Source organism: Varroa jacobsoni, unplaced genomic scaffold (assembly GCF_002532875.2).
Source record: "Varroa jacobsoni isolate VJ856 unplaced genomic scaffold, vjacob_1.0 scaffold_7, whole genome shotgun sequence".
Lineage (NCBI taxonomy): Eukaryota > Metazoa > Arthropoda > Arachnida > Mesostigmata > Varroidae > Varroa > Varroa jacobsoni.
In genome coordinates, this window is record NW_019212909.1 from 31,434 (window position 1) to 41,213 (window position 9,780).

The 9,780-nt window shown below is 39.2% G+C and overlaps 1 protein-coding gene across 1 annotated transcript; it reads right to left on the reverse strand.

Annotated features, from left to right (window-relative positions):
- Positions 1 to 1,601: 1,601 nt before the first annotated feature.
- On the reverse strand, positions 1,602 to 9,526 carry LOC111260222 (uncharacterized). The gene is made up of 14 exons (XM_022832846.2): positions 9,224 to 9,526; positions 7,372 to 7,653; positions 6,820 to 6,928; positions 6,590 to 6,673; positions 6,234 to 6,348; positions 5,831 to 6,091; positions 5,498 to 5,674; positions 5,160 to 5,321; positions 4,543 to 4,733; positions 4,120 to 4,216; positions 3,617 to 3,798; positions 3,291 to 3,473; positions 2,629 to 3,074; positions 1,602 to 2,271 (listed from the first exon to the last, which is right to left on the reverse strand). The coding sequence occupies exons 1-14, from the start codon at positions 9,253 to 9,255 to the stop codon at positions 1,866 to 1,868; spliced, it is 2,727 nt and encodes a 908-aa protein (XP_022688581.1). The 5' UTR covers positions 9,256 to 9,526; the 3' UTR covers positions 1,602 to 1,865.
- Positions 9,527 to 9,780: the final 254 nt, after the last annotated feature.

Here is a 9,780-nt window from a genome sequence, read left to right on the forward strand (position 1 = left end):
ACGGCGCGCAACTCGCTATATTAGGTTTCAGTTTTTCGACTCGGCCCTTAAGGACAGAGTCATGCTAGCGTTCAGCTAACTGGAACGTGCTTATCTTGTTTGCGGCTATTCCACAGGAAAGTAGAATAACTATCAAAAAGATGTGGCCAAATTCCCGCGTTTCATACAGACAGAATTAAGGGAACCATATAAGCTCACAATTATTCTCCAACTTGTTTCAGCGTCTCCCTGATAAAATGAGAGGTCTGAAGAAGATTAATCAAGTCGTCCTACCTGCGGAGGAATCAGTGGTATACGGGTTGAAAAAGTTTCAGATGCAACAAGTTCTAGTTCGGCCCCAGCCACAGTCACAGAGCTGGAATTGATGATCAACTTGATAGAACGGCAGCCACTGACATTCTGTATTTCGTCGGTTTACTTCGTACTTATATGAACTCGTTCTTGTAGCTGAGCTGGTTCATCTCCGCCAACGGCAAAAGTTTTACCACGGGACGAATGCAAAAGGGATGTTTAGGTTGCATGGTCAATAAAATCGCTTTACTATAGGTCTATTGCAATTAAATCGCATTAGAACCTTTTCAATGAAGTACTCAGGCACATACTATCGCTCAAACAGCGCTAGGGTACAAACAACGACACATAAGCACAAATGCTCGTGCCACGTTTCCTAGCCGACTCGCCAGTGCCGTCTGAGGATGTGTATTGCCGCTTACAGTTCGCAATAATTTGAGACTAATTTTAAGAACTGAGAGCAAAAATTAATAGGGATGGATGAGGTCTTTATGATTAAAGCCATTAGAGACAAGAAGTAGCAAGTGACATATCGGCTAAATGGACAGCTGTGATTCGCTTTGCTATGCATTGGATCCATCATAGGCTCTGCAGAGAGTAGCGTTTCCACATGCCTGGCGATGCTGAAGGCGCCAGATGTTGAAAAAATTGTGATAGTTATCGTATAGCTCGCCATTTTCTGGCACCATATTTAGGATATATGAAAAAATTATTCAAGTTAAAACTTAATAGATTCAATTTAATTTGTACAATCCATATAACGCGAAATGTTTGGAAGTCCTACATTTTTGCTCTGACCTTGTGCTATTTTGTTATCAACCTGAGTATATGAAGCATTTGATTACTACCAGCAAAAGTGAATAAATTAAATTTGACTGATTAGTGATAAAGAAATATCTATGTAAAGTAATTCGTAGGAACAATTAATACGAATATAGCAAGAGAAACTGCTTCTCACACTGTTATATCAATATTATTATATATAAGTTGGGAAGCTCCAGCTAAAGTCAGTTGGAACAGTAGACATGATAAAGAAAATAGAAATCGAAATAAAAGCGACCCATCCAATAATATCGTCTCTTCTTTGTTCCTGTAGAGCTAGGTATGTTGTTTTGCAACATATTGTCTATGTTCTAATTATAAAAAATAATTCATTAAATACCACCTCGTACCTCCTAGGTAAATGACTATTTCTCCGATGTAACAGATATGTCACTACCAATCTTCCTTTTATCATAAAAGTAGACCATTGTGCGATGATAAATAATCTGAGCATATTATTCATGTTTATAAGCTAATGCAAAAATTAATTCTAACTTATAAAATTTAGTGTATTTTATTAAACATCCATATGGATAACAAAAGAAATACTAGGAAATATCATCAAATCAATAACACATCTGCTTATCAAACGGTCAGCAAATGCAGCCGCCGCACTGCATAGACTAAACGAATTCATTGTAAACCTACGCTTCTTTGCAACAATTATATCAGCCTTTACTCTGCCTATTTACTGATGTGATGATTTACTGAATGATCTGATAAGGTTCTCTTCGACTTGCTGATAAAAACTTTTATTGCATTAGCATATCGTCGCCTGGATCATCCGCCGCGTCGATTGTGTACATCTGGTTAGGATAATTATCGACTAGTTGTACGCTGTTATCGTCCGAATTTACGAAGTACATCTGCTGTGAACCTTTTACCTGTACGATTGGGTTGTAGCGTAACACCGTCGGAGTCCCTGAACGAGTCGCTTGTTGATCCGATACGTAGGAAGAAACTGAAGCAGAGCTTGCCGTATCCAACACGGCAACGAGCTGGCCTGCATTTCCATCCCGTACAGGATGCTGAGTTTGTTCATGAGACTGCAGCTGCTGAGGAAGCCGGCCGTCTGAAGCTGATTCGTAGTGGACGCGCTGAACGCACACCTCTTCACCGTCCTGCCACGCTTCTAGTATATCGCGAAGAACACCCATTCTGAAATTAAGTGTGTGTTAGCATAAATCAAATTGATTTGTAAAAAAGGCAACCTATTTTAGAAACGTATGTTAACCCAATATAAAATATATTTAGAAAAACGACTTGTGCATCTAGTCTTTATTATTGTCATGGATGAAAAATTACGAGAGACCGTAATTATACTCAGACTTGAAAAAAAATACCTATCACATTGCCGTAATTTAGCCCGATTGTTATGCAACCATTGTGCAACTTGATTTTGATAAGGTATTCTACTATATAGTGTTACGTTTTAAGATTTTAGGCTAATGGTACTAATTGCATCATGTGTCATGAAAACCTCGAAATTACTCATTTTTTACAATAATGACCCACCTAAGTGAAAAAAGAGATCCCCAAACTCCAGATCCAACTGCACAAAGTTCGGCACAGAGTTCTTCAATCTTTTTTCTTCTTTCGCGGTATTGCCGGGGCGCTCTGGTAAGGGCACTTCCTGAGGCATCTTTATGTCGAGGCCTTCTTCCGTCCATTTGATGTTTGAGCTCAGTTGACGATGCTTTCTTATTGTGACCTGAAGGACCGGCTGATGACGGCAAAATTTGGTCTCTTGAGTCGGTCGCTGCTGTTGAAGAAGGAGTTTCCTGTGCTGGGGAGCCGTCTTCTGCTGGTGTCTGGTCCCCATGGACCACTTCCTGAACTTCATTGACTTGAATATCACCCGGCAATGCCTGCTCATCTGTAGCACCGCACGATAACTCTTCGCTACCAGACGGTGCCTCAATCGACATTTGCTCTCCTTGAGTTGCTTCAGGCTGATCCACCTGTTTGTATATGAAGGTTCAATATTGTTCGTCATATGCACACGAAGTGATCTTTTGTTACAGTTATGTTACAGCTTTGACACACGTAGTGGACACTTGATCGCCTCAGTATCAGCCCGATGTTCAAGCTGACACTCAACTTCTAGATTCCAATGCTTGGTCAGAATGGCGCTGAACAAAGTGATACGTTCACAAGAGGACCCAGTACCCACTCACCTCCTGTATGATCTGCACTTCTAGGTCTTGCACGTCTTTTATTTCGCAACTATTTTGCTGTTCAGTCGTATCAGAATCAATGGCAGCTAACGGCAAACGAACCAATGTGTCTGCATCGCCTTCCACACGTATATTGTTCCGTTTCCACCGCTCGTCCACAAGGTCCTCAGAATACAAATCCAACTGCGAAGTTACATTACAGATAGACTAGTGATGGTTTAGAGAAAAATTATTTTCAACTCTCGTGATTGTCACATGATTTTCACTAAAGTTCAAAAACAAAATTTGAAAAAACTTCTTTGAAAAAAAATTTGAGCCAGAAGTACCTGTGACCCGATCCTAAATGAGAGCAGATGAGCACAGGGCAAACGAAGGACCTTATACGCCATACAGGTGCACGAATCTTTCGAGGTGGACACCTTAATTTCCCGGTCGCCAACTCGAGTAAACGTTACCATTCGTGTACATTCCATAAGTTTAAGACCTCGTTCAAATATGCTGAATTGGCCTATATAAAAACATTAACGTTAGAAGTTAGCTAATAGACAATACCATCCATGAAACTACAATAGAGTATATATTTATGTCGAAAGGAAAACCTTATATCAAACCTTATGTGACAAGTATTGTCGCGTGTCATGTATCTTTCTCAGTCCGTCTTTGCCGTATATGAACGCACAGTAGGACAGAAGCAATGAGGTACGGACATTATTGATGAGTCGATAGCTTTGTCTTGCTAAATAGGTTGTCTTTGTCTAATAGCTTTGTCTAAATAGGTTAGAACCTTGACCAACTTACACAAAATCGCCTAGCAACAGAACAATCTTACCTTTAAGATACATGTAGGCAAATTCGGTTACCAGAGCTTTATACTTGAACTCTGCCTCGTCGACTGATGTTTTTGGCTGGTAGCGGCTTTGGTTTACCTGAGAAGGAAACGTTGCATTTAGCAAACTAATCCCGTTCATTAGCCCAAAAAACCAAATACGAGAAATTGAATTCTACCAAGTCAACGCAAAATCTACTACTTCTATCCCATAATTTGTGCTAACTTGTTTCACTAGTGCATTAATAATTATAAAAAAAAGCCAAACCTGAATTAGTTCTCATGGAACGTTGCGATTCAGAATTACAAGAAACTCTGCTTTCACAATCACGCAGTACACCCATTGAAGAATAAACAATTTCTTCCCGAGCACAATAAAGTCTGCACCCGAAATAAAGCAAAGGACAAACCTTTAAAAATGCATACTTTAACAATATGATAGAGAAGATCGCCTTTGTACAGATCATCGAGCAACGAATAGAGATCAGCTATTTTCGTAAATACAGCATACATATTTGCTGCAGCATTTTGTACAATAGCCCGAGAATAGCGCCTCAACTTCTGCATTCGTTTCAGCACATACTCGTGCTGAGCGTCGTCGTATGGGTGCCGGCTCACTGAAACCACATTGGATAACAACAAATAGCGAAAATCACTGTATATCATATATTTATTAGAGGATACCTTATGTATTGAATGACACTTGTATAAATCACACTAACGATACGTCTTTTTAGTATCCCTTCTAGAGATCGGAAGATTATAAAAAACGGTTCGATTTTTTCAAAAAAAGTAAAAACTTCTTTTCAAAGCTTAAATATCGGGACCAAAGTTTGCATCCAAATTACCCGACAAAAGCATGATGATTAAAGAAACAACAAGTAGAACGTGCAGAGCCGATATTTTTGTATGGAAGGCATCACGCTGGAACCGCTGAAATAAATTTTTGATAAATGCCTAGGTATGTTATAATATAAGAAGCGGCCGGTTACAAAAATAATTCGTAAGCAAATGTCAAGAATTCTTATTAGGATATTACATACTATTCCACAAAGCGTAGTTAGGCTCCCACTCGTGATCGTAACAGGCCTGAACTGCTTCGGGAACCGCCAGAGCAGCAGCGAAATCCTCGCGAAGAACACGCTTCATTTCTGCTGATCGGCAGAACACGAGTTTCTGAAAGTGTTCTGTTGCCGCACGTCGACCTATAAAAAATAAGATACATTTAGTCTTCAATAATTTAATCTCAAATTTATACTTTTCTTAATGCTCCACAAAGCAACGCCAGCTTACGCCACAAGAAAGATCAACATGTAATAGAATTAAATTCGACTGCATCCGAATGGTTTGGGGTTAATGTATCAAACAGTGAGACTCATACCCGCTTCGCTAAGATGCACTGCCTTTGCAGCTACCCTGATACGGAAAGTGTTGATACTCTGTGACGGATCCCAGAGAACCTGTGTTGCCGGAAAAATTTCTTCGACGAAATGGAACTCAGTGTACGGCCGGCCCACAAGGCAAATCTGCGTGCATGTCGGTGCTGTCGGATGTTGGCCTGTTGGCAAAAGATTGAATTTGGAACGTACAAATGATTATTGGGTGGCCATTAACTACCCGCAGCTAGGCTTCTCCTTTAGATGTTTTTTTTTTATTGTAGAGAAGCCTGCAACATGCATAAACCTTTACAAACTTTATAAGAAACACTACTCACGAACAAACTCTTGGAGCAGCCACTCGTACAGAGTACTTTCCGACTTTATCAGTATTGCAAACATTACGGGTCGAAGTTCTCCCATAGCATCCGCAACAAGAAAGTGTACAACATTAGCCAAGTCAAGCGATTCAACATACGATGAGGATTCGATTGTTAACAATTCCGGGAAGTCCCGCCAAAGGGCTCGCATCTGAGCTGTACAGAGCGATAATCCCACGCACTGATTGGTGTCGTCGACAGCAACTGTAAGGTCATCGGCTACACAAAGGAAAAGTAACCAATATCAACTTGAATTGTTCTGCATGGCCGGAGATAAAGTCGGGGAGAATTAGACTGTATGTAGGATAAAATATGTTTGCCTATTTGGATACTACATACATTTACACACAAGGAAACGCACCATAAAGCTGAGAAATTTTGTCGACGGATTCTTCGAGGCTTAATTCATTTCCTTCACCCGTTACAGTGCTGAGCAGTTCTCGTAGTTGTGCCTGAGCATTGTCTTTTAGTCGTGACTGCATAGACAGCAAAGCAATAAAGACGCGACCGAAATTTAGACTGATTTGACTTGACTATAAAATTATTTATGACTTCAAATCACCAACATAAAATTGCACAAACATGTAAACGAATAAATGTTCATCAAAAGAAAAAAACGTTGTTGGTTTTTTAACCCAAAAAAAAACAAATATTAAAGTAGATAAATTTGGTTGATAAGAGCTTTCTATGCTTTACTGCATGTGTTTTGCTACTCACTTTTTTCTTGATGTACTTTGACTTCTTCTGGGGGTCGTCATGCTTCACCCCGGCCTGTTTTGTCTGAAGCTGGTGAAACACCTCCTAAATAAACACAAGATATAAATAACAAACTGTATCCTCTCTTAAGATGGACGTAATTTATATAACAATACATCTTGATGCACTGAGACATATGCAGGCATTGATATTAAAAAAACATTAAACAGGAAGGTTCTTGCTTGACTTACTGGCGATGCGCCATGGTTATGCCCGTAGATGACCTGTACGACGCGAAATGCACGACCACAGTTTGATATTCGCGTGCGGATCAAAGCTGGACAGCCTATCCGAATTGTCCTGAAATAGAGAATGATTGTTAAATTTTATAAGCTTTTTATAATTTTATAAGTTATTTACTTTTCACCACTTTAATTTGCTGAGATACCCTCGAAAACTACATTGATGTCCTGCTCGATTTCTTATAAAAGACATTTCTTCCAAACTGATCGTTTTCCCTTTTGAAAATGTCCCAGGCAATCCGATTAATAGTGATGCTTAAAAACAAAAATTTCAACATATTTTTTTTTAGTTGGGCACCTCCTTAAAAATTACCGGTTTTATTTAGAAAGAACCCAATGAATAAACTAGTTGAACTGTTCACGATACGACACTTGATGTTAAGCTCGAAGAATGACATCGGTCTCCGATAATGTTATATTTCTTCGAAATACGAATCCAACTTGTATTAATACCAAAAAACTTAAAATACGACATGAAGGGGGACCTGCCCGTTGTCCTACCTGGATTTCCTTTCGCCACGGCTCCTGCAGAATGACTTTCCTCCTCTAACACAAAGCCAGAGGCAAGAGTAATACTTGAAAGATCCGTTGTCTCCGGCTCTTTTAATACCCTTCTTGGCTGCGGATACCAAAGTTCTGGCTTCGCTTTTGAAATACTTTTGTAGCGTCGCCCGTTCAAATTCGCGCACAGCTTCTTCTAAAGCTTCGAAGGAGGCAAATGTTTGTCCTTCATGGATGATGTCCTCTGGAGGACGCTCGACAACGTTTAAAGACTCACCGTCTCTAAACAAACAAGACCAATATTTTCTACATTGACTTTGTTAGTACTCAACATAGCTTTACGCAAACTTATTATTGTCTTAAACGTACGGCCCCACATAAAAACGGAAAAAATTAATTTTTTTGGGAATAAAAGAACTTATGAGTTGCGCTATGTCGTACTATGAAGAAGCGAAGAGAAGCTACCTTGGTCAGCTATGATATAACACGTAATTGAAAACGGAAAATAGGTGCAAGGTTTTCAATAAAAAGCAGCATCTAAAAAATGCTGGGTCGCGGAATATGGGTTGCTAAAGGTTGACCCCGGTACAGCTTTCCCCAAGAATCAGAATGTTCGGTTGATCCATTTAAAAGAAACTAAGGGGAGCTGATAAGATCTAATCCACTGAATATGTAGAAGTGAGCGATAACCAAATTTTCTATGTGTAATAAGACATGTTATCATTATTATTGAATTTACGAGCGTTTCTTTTCACATTTATGGTCACTTTCAACATTGATCGACACGTGTGAAAAAGAAACGGATAGAAACTACACGTACAAAAACGCGGAAAAAGAGCAAAATCCTCAGGAAACATCAATGCTATTTTTCCTCCCTTCTAGACATTCTTGTCTATGCTATATATAACCTATATAATACGACGTGTAGCGATATATATTGCATAGATACTTAAATACAAATCTAATTATAAACTAGCTGTAAGAACCGGTAAAATGATGCACATAATTGATCAGATCCGGTTAAAAAGGTAAGATCCGGTTTCCGCGACTTTGCAAAACTTGGTCAATCCAAACCACAGACAGAAGAATCAAGTCGCTAGCTTCCACCACGATAAAGGAAACAAGTTATTTACACAGAAAGAGTACATGCATTTATTTAATTATTAATTAAGCCAAATCTGAGTTCCTAAAAAAGAAATTAAGATTGCGGTATGCAAAAGCAAATAACAGTAACAGATGATGACACACAGGACTCTCCTATTGTACTGTAACACAGACTACATAAGAACAATTAATTTTCTTTCCCTATCATCTAATATCTTTAGCATAAATACAAAAAATCTGCATGTGTATACCATTTTATTAAAAAGGTCTACCATGTTTGACAGAAAGCAATTCAAGGTTTGTTCATTAGTAAGGTAGCTTAATAATTGACCTGATGATATCAAGCCATACGTAAAGAGGACCCAGAGCTCGAAATTGCCAATCAGTTAAGTCTGCTAAATATTACCCAGGTAGCAAACCATAAAGTAAAAATCAAACAATAATAGTCTTATGCTAGTTTAGTGAATCTTGCATATTTGTCACAGCGTTGATGTTTGTTGAACGCCTCTAATCCGTGTAAATTATTTTTGGCGCCATTATTCCCGCCAAATATGAATGCTAACTTCGCTCAAATAACTTTTAAAATAGAACAGGACCATGCACTGGTAAGGGAAACCATGGACAGCCCTATTCTCCACGTCAGATAAGTTCTCTTAGCTGTCCATTGTCTAAAGTCCTGTCTATATCCTCAAATGCAGAGTCCATAGGCGCCATGCCACTAACGATTCCAACGCTGCACGCTACTCACCTGGAGTCCGATACAGTTTGCGCTGCTGTCATGTCTCAGGTCAATAAATTAAATGATTTAAGAAAACTTTGAACCACGCATTAAGCACTCAACCCTGGCAAAATTTGAATTAAACACTCTTGATTATATGACCATTCGCCGAATATAAATGGCGATTCATTTGCAATGTTGTCTCTATCGTCATACACACGCTGACTGCAGTTCTTGCAGTCGATCTTTTTCATAGACAGAGTGACCATGGGAGCGTCTGCTATTGTTGGCAAACAACAATCAAACGCGGTTTGTACAGACCTGTATTCTGATTCGGAATATGAGCGCGATTGATAATTTATAGCTTTCTAAGCATAGGGAATAAATTATGCGTCTAGGCACCTAACCTGTAATCGTCACTATTTATTTCCGCTTGCTTTTGACTCTATTAACTCTCGGAATGTCCTAAATAACTAAGGCATAAGCTTCGTACAGGGTTCTAAATGGTTTCGACACCGCTTACGTAGCGTGGCAGAACGTAAATCAAATGTGCATATACACGCGCATTATATGGCGGTAGAATTCTG

Bases quoted from the DNA above. Each gene is read 5' to 3' on its own strand.
- LOC111260222 (XM_022832846.2), bottom strand. From the start codon at position 9,255: ATGACAGCAGCGCAAACTGTATCGGACTCCAG. The intron at 5,675-5,830 runs GTGAGTAGTGTT...TTTTGCCAACAG, and splicing joins GCTGCTCCAAGAGTTTGTTC to GCCAACATCCGACAGCACCG. The intron at 3,474-3,616 runs GTACTTCTGGCT...GTAACTTCGCAG, and splicing joins CATTTAGGATCGGGTCACAG to TTGGATTTGTATTCTGAGGA.